The sequence below is a fragment of the Manis pentadactyla genome, chromosome 5 (genome assembly GCF_030020395.1).
Source record: "Manis pentadactyla isolate mManPen7 chromosome 5, mManPen7.hap1, whole genome shotgun sequence".
Taxonomy (NCBI): domain Eukaryota; kingdom Metazoa; phylum Chordata; class Mammalia; order Pholidota; family Manidae; genus Manis; species Manis pentadactyla.
The window spans coordinates 127,574,727-127,596,239 of record NC_080023.1 but is presented as its reverse complement, the minus strand read 5'-3'; the positions used below and the strand labels follow the sequence as shown (position 1 = coordinate 127,596,239).

The following is a 21,513-nucleotide window of genomic DNA, read 5'->3' as shown; positions in this document are numbered from 1 at the left end:
CAAAAGAAAGACCTATACCCTGAAAACTATAAGACACTCTTGAGAGAAATTTGAGAAGACACTAATAAATGGAAATATATCCCATGCTCATGGGAAGAATTAATATTGCCAAAATAGCCATCTTGCCTAAAACAGTCTACAGATTCAGTGCAATCCCTATCAAAATACCGACAGCATTCTTCAACAAACTAGAGCAAATAGTTCTAAAATTCATATGGAACCACAGAAGACCCCAAATAGCCAAAGCAATCCTGAGAAGAAAGAGTAAAGTGGGGTGGGGGGATTATGCTCCCCAACTTTGAGCTCTACTACAAAGCCACAACAATCAAGACAATTTGGTAATGGCAGAAGAACAGACCCATATTTCAATGGAATAGAATAGAGAGTCCAGATATAAACCCACACATATATAGCCAATTAATATATGATAAAGGAGCCATTGACATACAATGGGGAAATGACAGCCCCTTCAACAGCTGGTGTTGGCAAAACTGGACAGCTACATGTAAGAGAATGAAACTGGATTACTGTCTAACTCCATACACACAAGTAAACTTGAAATGGATCAAAGACCTGAAGGTAAATCATGAAACCATACAAATCTTAGAAGAAAACAGGCAAAACTCTCTTGAATATAAACATGAGCAACTTCTTCATGAACATCTCTCCCCAGGCATAGGAAACAAAAGCACAAAAATGAACAAGTGGGGCTACAACAAATGAAAAAGCTTCCGTACAGCAAAGGACACCATCAGTAGAATAAAAAGGCATCCTACAGTATGGGAGAATATATTCATAAATGACATGTCTGATAAGGGGTTAACATCCAAAATATATAAAGAGTTCACATGCCTCAATACCCAAAATGCAAATAACCCAATAAAAAAATGGGCAGAGGATCTGAACAGACACTTCTCCAAAGAAGAAATTCAGATGGCCAACAGGCACATGAAAAGATGATCCACATCGCTAATCATCAGAGAAATACAAATTAAAACCACAATGAGATAGTACCTCACACCAGTTAGGATGGCCAACATCCAAAAGAGAAGGACCAATAAATGCTGGCAAGGATGCAGAGAAAGGGGAACCCTCCTATACTGTTGGTGGGAATGTAAATTAGTTCAACCATTGTGGAAAGTAATATGGAGGTTCTTCAAAAAGCTCAAAATAGAAATACTATTTGACCCAGGAGCTCCACTCCTAGGAATTTACCCAAAAAACACAAGATCCCAGTTTGAAAAACACATATGCACCCCTATGTTTATTGCAGCACTATTTACAATAGCCAAGAAATAGAAGCAACCTGTGTCCATCAGTAGATGAATGGATAAAGAAGAGGTGGTACATATACACAGTGGAATATTATTTATCCATAAGAAGAAAACAAATCCTACCATTTGTAAGAACATGGATGGAGCTTGAAAGTATTACGCTCAGTGAAATAAGCCAGGTGGAGACAGACAAGTACCAAATGATTTCACTCATCTGTGGAGTATAACAACGAAGCAAAAACTGAAGGAACAAAACAGCAGCAGACTCACAGACTCCAAGAAGGACTAGCCGTTACCAAAGAGAAGGGGTAGGGAAGGGTGGGTGGGGAGGGAGGGAGAAGGTGATTAATAGGTATTATGATTAGCATACATAATGTAGGGGGTACACAGAGAAGTCAGTATAGCACAGAGAAGACAAGTAGTGACTCTACAGCATTTTACTATGCTGATGGACAGTGACTATAATGGTGTATGTTGTGGGGACTTGATAATGGGGGGAATGTAGTAACCACAATGTTGCTCATGTGAAACCTGAGCACAAGACTGTATATCAATGATACCTTAATAAAAAAAAAAAAGGAAAGAAATTCTGACATGTGGTACAAGATGAATAAACCTTAAGTGAAACGAAGCAGTCACAAGAAGATAAATACTGTAGATTCAAATTAAATGAGATACCTACAGTACTCAAATTCATACACATAGAGAAAGTACAATGGCAGTTGCCAGGGAGAGGGAGGAGGAATGGGGAGTTGCTGTTTAATGGGTACAGAGTTTAGTTCTACAGAATGAAGAGAGCTCTGGAGATGGGTCACGCAGCACTGTGAGTGTATTTAACACTACTGAGCTGTATACTTTAAAGTGGATAAATTTTCTATTGTGTGTATTTTGCCACAATTAAAAAAATTAATGTATAGTTAAAGTATAAAAAAATACTTACAAAGGCTTGGAACTCAATTTATAAACATCTTTGGTCAACCTCTATAAATACACTACTAGTAATGAAGAGAAAAATTCAACTATGTTTTTGCCTTTAGGAAAAGTTTATCATTATTTTGTACCTTTACAGATAGCATTCACATAGCTAATAACCTTTTATTTCTTATGTGTTTGGCTGCAAAAGAACAGGAATTTGAAAATAAATCTGTAAGAAGGCAAAGAAACACGTCTGTTTATACATTTGTTTACTATCTGTCACCTTGGGGTGGGAAGCAGAGCTTAAACCTTATTAACAGCAACAAGTAGGTTATTTGATCTGATAAATAGGAAGTGATTTACATTTCAAAAAACTAAGCATGACTCCCTCAAAATATATATAGCTTAAAAAAACAACAGTTTCATAGTATAATTATGTAATAAGCTGGTATTTGAAGGCACAAACTCTTTGGAATAACCTCAATCAACCCTTCTGTTACATTAATAAACATCAAGTTAAGGTAATTAAAAAGATTCCAAACACAATACACAATATAAAGTAGCATTTATATACAAATTAACATTTTAGTAGTGTCTCAACACTAAAAGGAATTTCATTTTTGAATAAGGCAATTATATGAAAATATTACTATTCCTGCCATTTATGTAAGAAATAATGTGAAGACAATCCTACCATCTTACACTTTATAGCATGCATCAATTTCTACAATTAAAAATGGGAAAAAAAAGGAAAGGTTCGAATTCAAACTTACTCTGTGGCCATAAACAATGCTTGTATAACACTGTTCATATAACATGTATTTCCTAGATTAATAAGACCGGTTTTCCCAGTTTCAGACTTTCCAGAAAGTCTAGACAAGCAAGATGCCAAGGAATTGGATTGAGAAGTCCAGGCACTTTGACTGAAAATGAATTTAATCTTCTCTTCACTGGGCTTAGGAAAATCCTGTGGATCATAAAGAGGAAAAACAGTTTAAAAATATAAACTATTTTTGTTATTAATTTAACCATAAAGATTCTTCCACTGACATTTAACCTTTCTTTTCTCTCATTCAGTTTTGAAATCACTGAATAGTACTTGACAAGTCTCATCAAAAAATCAAATGATAACCACACAGCCAAAATAACTGTCTCCAAAAATAAATATCTCCTAAAGGCAGAGTTTATCAAGTTGAGAATACTCAAGAATCAGGAATTAAGTCACATTTGAGCTGTTTTTGTTTCCTACTTGCCAGCAAAATATTTTCAGAATAAAACTTTGAGGTCAGAGTATACTGTAGTGCTATTCAAAAGCAAAGAATGAGGACTTAAATTAGCACACAACTGAATAAGCTACACTAGTAATATGCCTTCAAATTCTGTAATGACAATTAAGAAATATCTCCTTTACATTAACTGCTAGTATTTGCCCAGTATTACCCATTAGAAGTAAAAGCTCACATAACCAGTGAATGAAAAATGAAAAGGCATCTAATCACAATGACTTCTGACTTTAAAAAATAAAACTCAATCTAATGTTTAACCATACAGAAAATTACTATAAGATACAAAGTCTTCTTACACACTTTGTGGCATATGAGATAAAGTTTTAAGTGTATATGACCTCAAGCATGAGTAGAGCACTTAAGAATAAGAAAAGATGGTAAAATCTATGCTTTTCTGGACTGCTATTACTGTCTTGTACTTAGACCTTAGAAAACAAACATTATTTGAAGGAATTTTCATCTTCTGATGACTTTGTTGTTGACAGCTAACAGAAAGTACTTCTCTTGGGTTAAGAGACCTTTCTTCTGAGTCTGTTTCAGTTATCAGAATTTTCAACATGTAAAGAACTAAGAACAACAATTAACAACACAGCATAGCTTTCCTCTATGGACATGTGGATATCATAGAAAGACATTACCATTACTACCAAATCCATGACAAAAAGCTCCTACACATAATAATCACTTCTGAAGTGTCAGTGTCATACCATGATACATACTAATTGCTGAGAAGTACTATTCTGAGCTCAACCAAAACAAGTTCCGCTATGTAGTAGAAAGAACATGTTTTGTATTCTTTTCAGATACAGAAGATAATGAGACTTACATTTCAGACCTCAAAATGGAACATTACTAATAGTTAGTAGAAGTTATTAGAAATCAGTTCTAAGTATGGATGAGGCAAGTTCAACACTCCAATTCTTCTGCTATACCTGATTATATAGTAAGTTTACTAAGACGAAAGTATGCTTATTGTGACCCATTCTTCAAGATAAACAGAATCAGTGCTTTATAGATCCAATACTTACACAGAGTTGAAAAACAGGCTAAGTTCACAAATAATTCAAGTGAAGATTTTATGAAATACACTCTTAAACAGGCCACAGCAAAAATGGAGTAAGAAAACAGGAAAGGAACCAAAGTCAACATTAAACTGCCTTTCCTTGATTCTAAGATGTAGCTTACATATTTTAACACCTCTGATATTGGGATGCAACTCTGATGAATGTATTCACTTAATGTAGCATATCCTTGGGAAATTTCCCCAAAAGCTGGTATAAATTTAGAGATATGTCTTATGATCAATGGCATTGTGGAACTGAAGATATATAGTTATTAATTTAGGTTAGTTATAGCAATAAAGAAATAAATTACCCTCTAAAGATTAATGAACCTGAGGCCAATTGTATTTTTCAAACATAAAGTGTATTACCATAAAGTAGCAAATTGAATAGTTATAGGGATGTTTCACCACATTCATCTATCACATCATGGCCTGCAGCTCCACAAATATTAGTGTAACTATCATCATACCTTTATTGCTTCCAGAATAGGTTCATAGAGATCTGGAAATCCAGAATAATGATATATCATACAGTGTACCAATTCTGTTAATTGTACTAAAAAGGCTGTACTGGAACGCAGACCATCACTTTTGAAGGAGTGAACCAAATTAACTACATGAGGAACAATCTGAAAGAGAAAAAAAGATAAACATTCCTGAATTTATACAAATTGGCAACAGGTTCTCTAACTTACAAACAGAATGCAAATGTTACGTGATCAGCAAATAGTTTTTCTGTATATTCAGTCATAGATGTTTTCTAAGAAAGTTATGAAGTTAAACATTTCTAGAATATCAAGTTAAATCTAGTTTTCAGGGTCACATATAATTGTAATCCCATGTTAGATCCCCCTCTTCATCCTATACTCCATCTAAACAGAAGCTAAGGTACAAAATAGGAGCCTCACAGTCATTCTAAAAAATGACTTAAGTTGAAAAATGTTACCAGATTGTTTAACAGGAACAATTTAAGAAAAACTCAGAATTAGCTTAAGAGCTCCACCTACTGTGAATTTTAAGTTTTTCTCTTGAAAGAATTACACATACTTTGCACATTAAAGTCTACTTAAAGAGTCTTTGAATAACTTATGCATATAACTAAAATTACAGCTCAGGCTACAGGATTCCCTTTCTTGTAGATAAGCCATAGGGATGGCACTTTCTATTAACATGATTATCCTTACTAACAATCCCCATCCTTACCAACAATCTTCAAAGAGAGGAGATGATTCTAAAAGTGAAAGGAATCAGAAACTTCTATTATTTTTACGTAGAAAATGCTCAGGATTTACAATAAGCGCAACAATGTCCTTTCATTATAAAGTTAAAGAGTCAATATAGAGCCTATCACATATTTAAAAGGTTGTAATAAAATTAACTATTTTGCAGAAATGCCTCATTACATTAATATTATAAGTAGTGCTATCCTTGTTCTAATTATTGATTATAATCTGATACTACATATTTACATTTCATATGTAAAATAAATTATGCTCTATTTGCAGAACTAATTTTTTGGTTGTTAACTTGTGATAAAAGTGAATTTATAGCTCTATGGTCTTATCATTAAACAGTAATAACAATTATAATAATATTCCCATCAACTTCTTTTCCTTCCCCCTTAAAAAAAAGAACAATCATATTAACACCACTATTCTCATTCTGCTCTGTCTGATTTTACCCTTAATCTTGAGGTCCTAAAACACATTTCAGCCTTTGTACTGCCTTCTTTAATCTTACCTCCATCAAAGGTATTAGTTTAACCATGAAATTACCAGTTCCTACTGAGTTCACTTCATCGTTACCTACATTTCTAAGGAAATCTGAACTATGATTTTGCTCCATAAAGTCATGTCTATAAGATACTCTTGCTAAATAGTCAGAAATCCAAAATTATTTTATTTCTTCAGTGGTGAAGGGAGAGAGATGGAAGAGAAGAGTGAATAATTTTTTAAATGATTATTTAATTTACAATTCCAAATCTTCCAAAAGCTTCCCTTGTGTAGATTTGATTTTTGCAATATAGGTATCTACTACTACATCCTATATGGTTAAAATGATCACTAAAACAGAAATAAGACTAAGTTCTTCACAGGCATATAGATATCACATCTAAGCTTCTGAATATTATGAATGCTTGAAAGTTGATTTTTTTCTGAGTGAGCAAATCTAAATGTAGACATTATTGTATTATTCATTAAATTTAAATTACAATTTGAGAAAATGTGTATAACACATTATAATTAGATGCTTTGATATTTTTTCTTCTGTTTAAATTTTTTCCACTTACAAAAAGCATATGAAAAGCAACTTAGTATGTAAGAACACATAATATTAATTTGTTTGCTCTAAAATACTCTAAACATATAATGAATAATGATGCTGCTGATTCCAGATTATTGTTCATACTTACCACTCCTAAAGCAGAGTCGTTTTGCTGAGTTATTTACAGAGTTATAGGTGATTTAACTACCATATGACCCACTATGAAAGGATCAAGTTAATTTTAGTTGAGAAGCAGGTCAGGGTATACACAGTATGTAGGCAGTAATTAGGTACCTGTTTTTAGGTTTTACTAAGCCATACACAATTTTCAATTTTAGATCTCTTTCTTAAATAAATGATTTCATACTTGCTTATTTCAATAAGCCAAATATTTCAAAGTCAACCATTTGTTATTTCAACTACTTTTTTCAGGAAAAAAAGCAATACAAAGTAAGGTGATAACTTCCAGCCTTTTAGAGAATTGTTAGAAAAGGAACAGGCTTAGCATATAGCATAAATCAGAGAGATTAAGGAATGTCCTCGGTGTAAAGGGCAACAAACATTAGAATGGGTGATTAAGTTCTGTTAACGAATCTCCTTCCTGGAAATTCTGAAATAAACTGTTTCTCAAATGACCTTTGATTGGGCTTGAAACAGGGACAAATAATTATTTTCTTTCCTTGGAAGATTTTGCTGGTACAAGTGCTATATTAGCTCAAGTTTGAGTTCTGTTTGTGTAACAGACAGAGCTAAGGTTACTGACTAGTGCTCAAACTCAAATATTATGGCAATTAACTGCAGAAATCACTCACCCTAATGATAAAGTATAATCTTAAGTACTTGTTAGTTAGGTTTACTTACTACAAAGCCTGCAGATTTTCCTTCAGCAGAAATGAGGCACTAAGCAGGCTATGTAGAGTATATGGTTTTCTGAGGCTACTTATATTTCTATCTAATAATCAGCAGTTGGAATTCTGTATTTCTTTATCAGTCTCTTTTGAATTTGTTTGTTGTGGGTCAGTATTCCTATGATTTTTACATTGTGGGTATGTTGATAATGAGCTTGTAGTCCTGCAAAACGTGAGGAAGCAAGTAACCCCACAGAGCACTGTTTTTCTGTGATGCTCTGGGTAGATGAATGGACAGGTTCCCTGAACAACTTTCTGTCATTGTTCACCTGCAATAGCTGATAATCAAAAAAATGAAATCACATCAAATCCAAAGCAATGATGCAGGTGGCTGAAAGTGGAAAATTCTCGATATTTTAAAGGTGGAGTCAACAGAATTTGTAGGATATGGGTTGAGAGAGAATGAAAAGCCCAAATTTTGGGGCTATAAAACAAAGACTGGTGTTTTCATATTTTTGCCATTCTAAAGCAGTCAATGGTTTTCAACCTTTTTCTCCTTCTATGGTGTTCATATGAACCACCACCACCAGTGACGCTGCCATGTGACAACTCTCCTGTGGAGCAGTAACTTTCAATTGCTGGTAGTGGTTGCAAGTGAGGCAGTTTTTCTGAGACCCAAAACATTCTGAAAATACATTCTTTGCAGGGAGATCCCATAATCTCAATTTCTAAGAAATTATAAAGCTACATGAAATAGATTTAGTTCCAACCTACAGTCTTTTCACTACATACAAGTGTGACTCAATATTAAACCAAAACTTTAAAACAATGTTTTTCAATGTAGAAAGCTTGTGTCATGACTTACCAAATGGAATGCCTCTGGAGAATGCTGAAAACTAAGCAGCATGTGAGAAAGAACTGCAAGAGCACCGGGTCTCACAAGAGGAAACCAAAGTCGATTAAAAACCTTCAAAAAAGACAAGACGTCCTCTTAAGAGTGTGTAGGGAAAACACTGATAACTAATCTGATTAGTGGTTATCTTCCGAGGGCCAAACATGATTTCTGTGAATATTCCCTTTCCTAGAAAGTTCTATCATAACATATGTTTTTAAATTCTGGGAAAGGAAGAGAGTTGGGAAAAAATATTATAGAGATCAAGGGAATATAAAGGCCAACCAACTCTTAAACCCCCTGATCAAATAAAAATCTGTCAAACCATGTGTACCAGGTCCATTATTCATTCAACAAATATTAGTAGAGCACTACTACTGTTCTGCACTGTTCTAGGCACTGTGGATACAACAGTAAATCTAAAAATAAATCTCTGATCTTGCAGGGCTTATGTAGGAGGGTGAGTAGGGACAATAAGAAGTAACAGAGAGAAGTGTTATAAAAGCAAGGTAAGATATGAATAGGAATGATGAGTGGCAAAAGAATCTACAATTTTATAAAGATTTAAGAAATGTTTCATGAAAAAGGTGACATCTGACTATAAAACTGAAGCGAATGAGAGAAAGCCCGGCAGGTATCTGGGAGAGGAAAATAATTTAGCAGGGCAAAGGCCCTGAGGCCTTCAGCCTGGTGTACTGGAGCTATGGAAAGGAAAGCAGTGTAAATAGAGCAGAGATTGAGGTAGGAACACTGGAAGACTGGATGAGAGAAGCAGCAGTGGGCCAGATTAGGTATGACTTTGTGTGACATCTGGAAAGGACCAAGGGCAGGAGCAAGGAGGCTACTGCAAACAGTATAGCAAGGGACGATGGTGACTGTGGATCAAGGCAGTAGTGATGTAGTTGGTTAAAGGCGGTATGATTATGGATATATTCAAGGGTGGAGTCAATAGTATTTGTAGGATATGAGCGGAGAGCAAAAAAGAAGAAACAATGACAACTTTGAGGTTTCTGGCTTGAGCAAGTGGAGGATGGAGTAGTCATTTAAGATGAGGAAGACAAGGTCAGGAGCAAAAATCAGGGATTAGACTGTGGGTAAGCTGAATTTGAGAACCATGTATAGACAGCTGGATACATGAATTGAATATGGAGTTCACGGGAGAATAACAGACTAGAAATGCATGTGGTAGTTATTAAATTAGAAACATTTAAAGCTGTGGGACACATATGCTGCGAGTATGGATCGAGAACAAAGTGGACCAAAGACGAAACTCTAAGACACTCTCAAGTTAGAAAGTTCCACTACTGGAGATGAGATGCCAGTGAACTAACTAATAAGACAAAAATCAGGACAGTATAATGTCCTGGGAATGAAGTGAGGAAAGTGCTTCAAGAGGAAGTGGTCAACTGGGCCAAATGCTGCTGATAGGTCAATGAGAGGAGGACTCAGAAGTAACTCCTGGGTTTAAGAACATTGTAAAGCACTGGTGTATAGACAGTTTTGGCAGAATAACGGTGGTAAAGCTTGCTTAGCTGGATTCAAGATATAATGGGAGGAATTAATTTCCATATTAGATATTTGAAAACAGCAAAATTATTTTAATTACCTATACTTAAGTAGCATTTTAAATTTCTGACTATTCAAAATTGTCATTCAGAACAAAACCAAAAATGGGAACATATTAAAATTAGATGCTTTAAAGAGGATCACCCAAAGATAAAAAGACCGACTATGTGAGTCCATATATTCTAATAGATTTACATCATCCCACTTACCAGTTCTATTTTCAGTAAAGTAGCATCTATCAAAATGGTAAACTTCTGGACAGCTGCCAGTCCTTTAAGGAGTGCAATCACCCACGTATCCACATGCTGAGCCAAAGGCCAAGACAGCCAGTCAATCATTCTGAAAATTGAAGGAAAACAAAACTATCAGTATTGTAAATATTTTCAACATTATTTAGTGAGGAATAACAAGAGTAACAGTAGATAACCACTCACTCTGACTCAATATTTACTGAGCTTACTCGTGAAATTACTGTTCCAGGTGTAGAATGAGTACAATGGGTGCTTGTATTCAAGTTCCAATCCTGTAGGCTGACATTTTCTTATTTAATGTATTTCAAGGAAAAAATTTTTTGATAAACTATCATTTCACATAAATGCAAAGGTTTATATTTTATACAGTCATATCAAGAATTTATTAGGTAAGTTTACTTTAAGAAGAACAGTTCAAATATAGCTATCTGAACTAAGACATATGGATATGAACCAAAATTTCTCCTTTCTGGTGATTACAGTCTAAATATGAAATGCACTGTTAAAAAAGACTACATATGAATTGTGAAACAGTTCTCTTCATACCTACTATACAAAATACTACTATAAAAAGACAACAAAAGGAAAGTTCAAATAGACAAAAGGGCACTGAATGTGCAAATACCCTGCTGAAAGGCCTCATTTTGCATTAATGAGTGTTTTTCTTCTTGGATATCAACCCAGTTACTAGAAATAAAGACAAAGTAATATGGGGTCTGAGGGAGACTGTCTCCAACGTTAGACATCAACCACAATGAAGACTGGTACAACTCTTTTGGAAAGCAAGTGGCCAAATGTTCAAATTATTTGACCCAGAAATCCAATTTGGGGGATTATACAATAGTGAAAAAAGCAAAGTTTTTATAGTCAGAGTGATTTGGTTTAAAAATCTCAATTCACCATTTATTAGTTGGGGGACCCTAATTACGTAAGTTATTTAGTCTCTTTGTGTCTCAGTTTCCTCATCTGCTGACTACAGATAAAAATGCTTCTTTTACAGGGCTGATGGAAAGATTAAATGAATTTAACATATGAAACTGGAAATACTCAGTGTGATGCCTCTCCTCCACCAAATATTAACACATGTGGCAATAAATAAATACCTTGATTTAACAAAACACTAAATAAAAATACTAGGTATGTAAACACATAACCAAAAGAACAACCAACATGTTAAAAGGACTGACTTCTCAACTGTTACGGTCATTTTTTTTCCATTTGTAATGTTTTTTATTTTTTATTGAGGCATAGAATGAAGTCCATAAATCTTAATTGTTTGTATAGACCCACATAACCACCACCCAGATCAGGATACACTAGCACATTTCTAATATCTCAGAGGGTTCCCTTGTGCTCCTTTTCAGCCAATTATCTAACCCACCCCTGGAGATCACCACTATCTGATATGATCATTTTTATAACAGCTGTGTTGTAACTATCTACATTAATACAGTGTTATCTTCATTAAGGCTTTTGCTATTAAGATTAAAATGTTACATCAGACATTAAGAGTGGCCCCAAAGTCCAAATGCATGTTAACAACAAGTTATCTCTATGTTCCCTATACACATGTTATTTCCCTTGCTTTTCTGGCCATCTTCTTCCAATAAGGATGGTTATGTGTCATTAAAGTAGTCCCTGACAGTTGTTTTGCACCTTCCAACTGTTGCTAAGAGTATATTCACTGTAGCACTATTTATGATACAGAAAAAATGCAAACAATTTAAATGTCCATCAATAAGGAAATGGCTAAACGCACTATGGCATTGATAACATGGAACATTATAAAGTTTTAAAGAATTAGATAGAGCTATATGGATCTCTCCATGGAGACCTAACATGGAAAGAGCTGAGATAATGTTGAATTAGAAAAAAAATTAGTTTTTTAAAAACTTTTTATTTAAAAGAAAACCATGTGAGTACATATTACATATATATATTTTTAGTGTAAATATGCACACACAAAAAAGATGTGGTTTAGAGGAATAAATGTCAGCATATCTCCTTAATTTTGTGCACTCACTGCCTCATGAGTGGTGGTACTTCCAAAACAGAACTAGACTAGGCTCTCTAGAACCCAGGGCCCAAGGCCAGAACTCCCTTTATCTCAGGTCTAAGGGGAGTATTGGTAAAGAGTGAGACTGGACAGAGCAGAAAATTCCATTTGGCTCTGTCTTTTCACTATCTCTAAGCACCCAAGTTGGTCTTTTCCTCTATCTTCCCCATTTCTAGCTTCCCATCTCATAAGCTTCTACTCTTTACCTTATTCCATGTGTACCCAATCTCCTGATCACCCTAGAGAAACTTTAAGTTAGAAGTAACACAAATTAGAAGCCATTCACTCAGCAAATAGTTGAGCATCTATTATTTAACAGGTGCTTTGTTAAGTGCTGAAAATATAATAGTAAGATATGATTTCTGCCCTTAAATAGGGAAGAAAAGTTAGAAAATTTGTCAAATTTGTCAACAGTCACACAATTAATAAATAGCCATACTGGTATATAAGCCAAGTTCTACTGGTATATAATGTAATGCTTTTGGCTATTTAATTATACTCCAGTTCTGCTTCAAAATGTTTGGACTTGCATATGCCCACATTCTCTCAGGCACAGGCATTGTAAGATGCGTTATTTTTATGGTTAACTATAGTACTCTTATCCACCATGTACTGGTTGCTATTTGACTTTCAAGGACCCTTACTCTGACATATTAATTTTAATTTCTTACTATTTAAAGAACATTTAACTATAGATGTAAATTTATGTACTTTGAAGTCTTGTTTCCTCCATTAGACGGTAAGCTTAAGAGCAGTGATCCTGTCTTTTTATAACATTTTTTATCTTTGACCTTTGGCTCCTTAGTATTTAGGATAGTGCTTGGCACTGAGGAGCTCAAATTTGTTGAGTAACTGAAACCCTTTCTTTTTGTAGATAAAAACACTCATGCAACTTGAAAACCTTAATATTAAATTGGTGATATTATAAAAGGCCACAAAAATAGATTTAATCTTAATTTGTGGAGAATAAAACCAATTTTTACTTTAATATGGCAGCTTAAAGGCTAGATCTTTCAGTTTTACTTGTTTAATGTTTTAAAAATTGGAAAATTTCACATAAACTGGACTTCAGTCTTCTTTTGAAAACTCAGATCAACAATATTGAACTCAAATTTCCTTGTGGCAACAAGACAACTGGAGTTGAGGATCAGTTTTCCTTTTAGAGTGTGCTTGTGTACTCCATTTCTTATTATTGCAGCTATATCTCGCCTATTTCATACTTTAACATTACTTATCTGGTCCTGGTATGGTATTTGCATTTCTTTGGATAACCGAAAATGACAGTAAATTGTGATAACTGCTATAGGTAGGGAAGGGCAGAGTATGGGGAGGCATAAGGTGGTAGTGTGGTAAAAGTAAATATTGCTATCCTTTTCAATTATATTTTTAATTTGAGAATAATTACTCCAGGTAGATTATAAGTTAAATAGAATCATGTAGGTTGAATTGGAAATGCAATACAAAAAATGGATGACAACTTTCCATAGAAACGAACAGGTAACAATTTCCAAATGTATTTTAAAAACAACATAAATTCATTAGTTGGCTACTACGGTTGTTTTGAAAAGGTTGAAAAATTGACAAGAGTTCAGAATGCCAAGAATGGGGACTTGCACCTGATTTAGTAAGTGGTGGGAGTCACTGTAGTTTCTTGATCAGAAGGGAAAAATGAGTAGGTCAGGATGACTTAGAAAAGAGAGATAAGTCACTGCTGGCAAAAAGACCAACTGCAAGACTATGTTGTAATGATTTACAGCATGTAACAAAAAATCTTAGCTATTATTACCTAGGCAATGGAGGTGACAGGCCAGCTGATTTCTAATTTCACTTTCAGATGTTAAATCTGTAATTCTCTAAATGTTCCTGTTATGTTTGGAGGCTAACATAATTTATGATATAGTCATCTTAAAGAGAAATTTTAGTGTTGATGCAGTCACAATGACAAGAGAGTTCCTGCTCAAAAGGACATAGAAGGCGTTTCATTATGGAGATAAGGATGAGATAAGAGTGTTTTTAAAAGTAAATGAGCAATGAGAACTTTACATAAGACTTGGAAATCAACCACATATAGATGAGAATTGATAAAGTAGTAAGAACAGAGGAAAAAGGAAAATAAAAAGAACAGATATGAAGAAAATCCTGACAGCAGTGTCACAAGACTTCTAGAATTTCAAGAACTATGCATATAAAGCTATCAAGATGAGAATAAAAATATAAAACATCGAATATGACAGGCAAGGAGAGCACCATAAATTGAGAGCAGTGGGGATAGAGGCCACATAGAAGGAGCAATATTTATATAGACTTTCATCCAATATACAAAACACCTTCACAAATCTTGCTGAAGTTAAGGAATGAGCAGTAAGAAACTGGAAGCAAATGTTATAGGCAAATTGATTCACTTAAGTTTAAGAGCACAAGGAAGAAGGAAGGAAAGCTACAAGAGGCCTTTTTAAACACTGGAGGAAAAGGGGGAGAAGGTGGTCAAAGTCCCCAGTTTGTTATAGTGAGTGAGATGTATACACATGCAACTTTCTGAGAATCTGACATAAATATGTAAGTTTATATATTACGTCATGATTGTAATTTTATAACAGGTGCACAGAAACCATTTTGTTCCAAATCCTTATATTTTATTTATATGTGGTATACACACACACCAAAAAAAGAAAAGAAAAAAATTTACAGAACAGAAATAGGCAAATATGAAACAAGAACAGAGAGGAAAAACTCAATTAGAAAAATATAGTCATTGAAATAAGGAAACTCAATTGCTGGAATAATCTATAAATGGGTACCTCTGAAGAAAAAAATTAGTGAATTGTAAGATAATATTGATGCTCTTCCCCTTAGATCTCCGTAAGATTTGCTCCCTCATTTCTTTTGTCTTTACTCCAGGGTCAGTTTCTTAATGAGGCCGTCCTCATCCATCTACATACAATTGTAAACTATTCCCTCTGGCTCTACCCTCTTCCTATCTGCTTTTTTTTCCAAACACACTCATCACTATCCATAAATTATTTTACTGATCAGATTTAATCAAATATGAAACAAAACCAATTTTAGGATATGTTTATGTACCATTAAGGCAGGAAAAGTACTGCTAGTTAAACTAGAACACCAATGACTAGCACACTATAAAATCTCTGAAACCAGGATGCATCTTAGAATCAATGAAATATGTTATTAGTTTATTATCTGCCACCCCAACTAGAAATTAGGCCAGTGAGGACAGATATTTTTATCCATTTATTCAAGGAGGTCTTAAAATACTGGAACTCATGGTGAGTGCCCAATAAGTGTGATGTGAATAAATGAATGAATGATTAAACTAATAAAAGCACAAAAGTGCTGAGAAGAATAAGTAATATTAAGTTTACACCTCAAAAACAAGAATAAAACTGCAAAACATTAAGAATAAAGAGAAAAACATAAATGTTACAAAAAATGCCAAACTACTCACAAAGGAATGACAACCAGATTGATAGGAGACTCCACACCAGCAAAAACAGATGCCAGAAGACAGTGCAGTAGTGAGAAAATGAGTATCAAATTAGAATTCTGTAATTTGCCAAATCATCTGTTTAAGAATAAGGAAGAAAAAACCTATTTCAAACAGATGAAGGTTAAGAGCATACTAACCGAGAGATCCTGGTTTAAAGAGAAAGTAAAAGTATATACTTAGAAAAAAGAAAGATCCCAGAGCGAAGAGATATAAGCTGCAGGAAACAACAATGGGCACAGAAATAGTAAACTTTAGTTATTACAACCAACTCCTACCTGTACAGTAAGTATGTATGTGTATGTATTTGGAATTAAAAAAAAAAAGCTAAATTGGAAATGGATTTGTGAATTACTGGGATGCCTATCAAGCCTACAATAGGTAAACAATTCATTCCAACGAATTTGTAGAATCTTTATATATTTGATTCCATTATTTCAGTTTTAAACATTTCTCTAAGTTTTTCGTTACCCACAAAATACAAGAAGCTATCTCCTCCTCCCAAATCTACAATTACCATCCACACTGTCATGAAGAAGTACCTGCAAAGTGCTTGGGTCATACTTGCATCTTTTACATTTGGATCCATAGTAAGGCTCCGGATGAGAACTGTAATCATCTGAAGAGGAATATGCTGTACAAGGCTTGCCAATGCTACAGAAGGTTCAAATGATGCACCTATTTTTTTAATTAAAAAAGAAAAAGGAATATTGCAAGAAGGTTCAAGTGAAGTATTTAGAGAGAACAATAATTTACCAAAAAAAAAAAATGTAATTGCAGCAAAGGTGTTAATCAGGAAGTAGTTAAGTTTCACCTCATGGGGAGATATTAACATACAAGGAATGTTAAATTACAGAAATGACAGACTAAGAGTAGCAACGATTGATCGTTCTACAGACAGAACTACGGCAATATAAAAACTATTGTTCACTACCACCATATTTAGTCCATAAATTATTTCCTTACATTCTTTAAGATTTTGTGTTAAAATACACATCTGTAAAGCAGTAGTCAAAAGAGAAGCACAAGCTATCATTTAAATTCCAACTTTAGATACTCCAAAGTACCGTAACTATAAATTAGAAGTAGCCATTACATTGCTCTAAGATTTTAAAAATCTCTCAAAGTAGAAGAAATTACGGTGAATTTTGAAGGGGGCTCTGCTTAAAATATTTAAAAATTAAGCAAATCCAAGGTGAGCATCTTTATTGCTATAGTTGAAAACGTTCTGGGGAAATCTAGCAGTTCTGGCAATATAAGAAAAATTACAATAAAAAACACCAATTCAGATACTGCAATTATAGTTGGTAATTCTTTCAGAAAATGTATTTAATTCATCAGAATGCATTGTGACTGTTAAAATTTTCTTATTTCTAGGTCTGAGAATACAAGGAAGACACTTCCTTCAAAAGTTTCAAACAACATCAAGGGTGAATGGTAGTGGCTAGTAGAGGAAGTGACCACGATTTTGGATCTATTGTTTCACAACTTACAGAGCTGGGGGCTCGAGGTCCGAGCAAGGAATGCATATGCACAGGTATCAGGTGAGAAAAGCGTTTTCCTGCCAAGTATCACTTGACACCCTCCGCGTTTTGTAAGGATGCAGTTCTGGGCTACTTCTAGAGTGCAAAAACACCTGTTCAAGTCCTCATATTCTTTGCCTCCCCTTATCCCCTTATCCTACCTGCATCCTCTTTCAGAAGCACTAGTGTAGACAGAAAATGTCAAAATTCAAAAACTACATAGTTAACTGGGATAATCCAGTAATAAAACAAACTGAACAGTCCATGAATAAAAATATGGATAAATTTTAAAAGGGGGGTAAAAACTCATTACAACATGATAGGGTCACAGCACAATAATAAATGGTAAACATTACACTGCCATTAGTCACTAATGAATAGAAACTTTATATAGTAGCTGTCATCCTCAAAGCATTCTATAGCACGAGCATAGGCTGGATAATTAAGCAATTTTTTTCATCCCAAAGGTCTTAGACCTCGAGGTCCTCTACCTTAAAAATAGGAGCCCTGTTTTTTAAGGTACAAAGATACAGCCTGAATAGTGTAGTGGATGGGAATCAAATGTTGGTTGAGGGTATTGATTTGCTCTCCGTTAAGAATGATTTTAGGGCAGGGTAGCAAACATGTACTTAATTTCCAAAAGAAATTTTCTTGGAATGTAATGACCCTTACCTGTGGAAGAAATGCTTGCAAATACTTCTTGCAGGGAAGGCAGGAGTGTGGAGGGCTCAGCCTTCCAGATGTTCTGTAGCAAGTTACTCACTTTTGTCACCTGAGAGACATATTCCCGCAGCTCCTTCTCCTGGGTGGACAAGCACTGGAAATGGCCTATTGTTCGAACCAGCTGTTGACAGAAGGTGATCGACAATTTCCCCTTGGGGATACATTGCACGAAATCGGTCAGGAGGTCGCTCAGGCGGGCACACAGCTGCGGCTCCGGCCTCTCACACACCATCCGCAGCACCTCCACCTGCAGCAGGCTGAAGAGGTCCAGCACCGACGGGCAGCTAATGATCAGTTTCAGACCATTATGAATGTAGTCCAGGATGGCTACGTCCTGCCTGTCCAGCGAGTGGTAGCCCTGCTGAAGAAGGCCCAATACGAACGTCTTGTTGAAGAAGGACTCAAACTCTGGTCGGTGGTACCGCGCATAGGCCTCCAGCACTTGGTGCCCCACCTGCCGCTGAAAGGGGTCCTGGCCCTCCAGGATGAGCCGGGTCGTCAGGTCGAACATGGCCTCGCATTGAGTCTGGTCTAGCCAATGCTCCGCCGATTCCACCACCTTCCGCACAATCACCCGCTTTAGGGGCAGCGGGTGCGATGAACTCACCAGGCCCTCCAGGATCTTGTCCATTGTCGCTCCGCTGCAAGGCCACGGCCGGGGAATGAGGAGCAGGCGGCGACGGCCCCGGCGTGGGGCAGGAGAGGCACACGGCGGCGGGGAATTCGGAGCGCAGCAGCAGCGGGACCGACCACCGCCGCCGCCGTCTCAGCAGCCACATTTACTGGGCAGGGGGGCCCATCCAAGCCCGGGCAGGAACCGGCAAGCCCGGGGCGCGGAAGAACCGGCTCGGCCCGCGGCGGGCCTAAGCAGCCAGAGGCCCGCACTTCGCCGCCGCCTCAGGCCCGCGGTCCCTCGCGGCATCAGCGCGGAAGGGCCAGCAGGTGCCTCTATCCCGGCGGCGGCGACGGGCGCTCAGAGCCCGGGCTGCGAGGCAGCAGGTTCAGGAACCGCGTCTGCTTCCCAGGGTGGGTGTGGGCGTCGGGACTCCAGCAGGGCGTCAGGTGACACCGACCCTGGGCTGACTCAGGAGCCGCTGTCACGGTGGCTGCTGGATCAGTTGCGGAGAAGAGCGGAACACCCTTGACCCGGATTTAGAACTTTCGGTAAACAGGAAGCGAAGATCTAGGCACCTCCCGAAAGCCCGCCCCGCCGCCTCGTCTTCCCTCCCCACTCCTTTCCCCCCTTCCCTCTCCTTTCCTCGCTCACCTCTCCTTTCCTCTCTCCCCTCTCCTCCTCCTCCGCCCAAATCGCGGACTGTCTGCTGCGCTCTGATTTCCCGCCCGCCTCTTCACTCCTGCGCATGCGCGGCCACCTCCTCCAGGCGAGTCACGCGACGGCTTGCGTCATTGGTGAGGGCAGGTAGAGTCACTGGCGGTTTTCCGGGAGGAGCGGCTGGAGCGGAAGCCGTGGATAGCAGTTTCCCCGTTTCCGACCACTGTAGGTTCTGTCCAGGTCAGGTTACTCGTGAAAGCACGAGAAAGTGCTATTTATGTAAAATTTTGTGAATGAGAAAGTTTTGGAAACGAGCGGAAGAGCATTTGGTGAGAAAGTAAGGAGGAGAACCCAGAACTCTGATTGAGGAGAAATGCTTAGGGTCTTGTTTCGTTCATTAAGAAATGATCAGGGCTTCTTAAATGCAGGTGCCTTTTTAAATGCAGTGGTTATTGGAGTAAGGGCTGTACGTACAGATGGCGGCACACATCTAGCGACGACCCGTGTCAGAACGTTTGTTTCATCAAAGCCCTGGCAAATAGCTAATGAGCATTTGTGGCATATCGAAAATGTATAAGCTGTCCAAAAAATGGTAGGACAGCAAGGATAGTGGCAGGTGAGAAAGAAAGACAGGTATATATGCCTGTGTCGTATTAAAGAGTACTTTGAAAAATAGAAAACCAAGTGGAAATTTCACAGTATTTAATATACATATATGCTGACATTGAAGATGGTTTACAATAAAAAGTTGCAGCCATCATGTTTGTACTCTCAAGTTTCAAAGACTCACAGTAAGAATTTAGGTTTTAATTAAATTGAAAATTGCCTAAGTTGTACCCCGGTTCAGAGTTGGCTTATACTGTTGTGAAATCAGACATGAGTGGCCTGTAATATAGACAAAACTTGAATGGTTCGCTCAAAATGTCCAATAGAAAATGAGCAAAATATAAGTTATTTACTTTGTTGAACAGCATTTTAAAAAAAACAACTTACACAATGATTACACTAATATATTAACACATCAATTATAATTTTAGGAAGAATGGCAGTTAAAAGGAGATAGGAACTGGGTAGGGGATACCAGACTGAGTAGGTTGTGGCAAGAGATTGAAGATAAAAAAGAAATGAAGTAATTGATAAATATAAATGAAGTAATTGATAAATATAATAAGTAGCATGATAGAGCTTTGGAACTCTACCTTTTTCAAACAGGTGGAGGGTAAAACTAGTTTGACTTATGTGGTAATGGTGCCCTTTGGAAGACAAAAATGAAGCATTAAGAGAATAAATGATAGGACTGGATTTGAAGTGTGGGAGAGATTTGGAATGAGCCTTTATGGAAGATTTGCTAGGTAGCCAGTTGAGAATGAAGATTGCTGAACCACAGTAGTGAAATGATTACTCCAAAGATGACAGGGGAAAAAAATACTGGTTAGTTAACTTGACAAATTACTTTGGATCATTAATATCCCCCTCACCCTTTCTGTTAATATTATGTCTTGAGAATTTTAATGTAAAGTAAGCTGTCTGAGAGAACATAATGCAATTTGTTTTCTGTTTGTGTAATAAGATAACATAGTTTCATACTGTCGGGCTTCCAAAAGCACCGTGACTCAGTATTTTTAAAGTATTTCTTGATTGATAGATGCATGAAAGAAAATATTTAGTAGGCTTTTATGCCAAACTATTCAAAGCATGTTTCTTCTTTCGTCATCAGTAAAAAAATGTGTATAATAGGCTCTTCTATGGTTATAAGATTTCAATTGAAAGTGGCCAATTTCAAACAATTTACTTTAAAACATAGCAAAGTTATTTAATAATACCATGTCTGTGTTCAACATTTTAAAATTATTTTCAGAAGTCTATGGAAAGGTTGTGTTGCAAAGTGCCATGCCACTTGTCATTGGATTAATAGGTGCTGTAGCTACAGGCTCTAAGATTTTGTGTAAAGGCCCCAATTGCTAATTAAATGGTTTTATATTATCTTAGATCTGGGAATGGGAGCTAAGTGATGGGGATGAAAGAAAAAGCTCAGGATAGGGAAATATCATTTATTAAGTACCCTCTATTTGCCTG

The 21,513-nt window shown here is 36.4% G+C and overlaps 1 protein-coding gene across 3 annotated transcripts in view; it reads right to left on the bottom strand.

The window, feature by feature from the left end:
- The window catches only part of USP38 (ubiquitin specific peptidase 38), a 31,182-nt gene extending 11,774 nt beyond the window's left edge, over positions 1–19,408 (bottom strand). The window contains exons 1-6 of one of the 3 annotated variants that reach the window (XM_036892152.2): positions 18,114–19,408; positions 16,461–16,596; positions 10,319–10,448; positions 8,517–8,618; positions 5,009–5,167; positions 2,963–3,156 (exon numbers count right to left, since the gene is read on the bottom strand). In XM_036892152.2, coding sequence (XP_036748047.2) covers positions 2,963–3,156; positions 5,009–5,167; positions 8,517–8,618; positions 10,319–10,448; positions 16,461–16,596; positions 18,114–18,795 — 1,403 coding nt within the window. In that variant the 5' untranslated portion in view covers positions 18,796–19,408. Of the gene's footprint in view, positions 1–2,962; positions 3,157–5,008; positions 5,168–8,516; positions 8,619–10,318; positions 10,449–15,879; positions 15,996–16,460; positions 16,597–18,113 lie in introns of those variants that run through there. The other 2 variants (XM_036892153.2, XM_036892154.2) reach the window with 2 other exon arrangements.
- Positions 19,409–21,513: the final 2,105 nt, after the last annotated feature.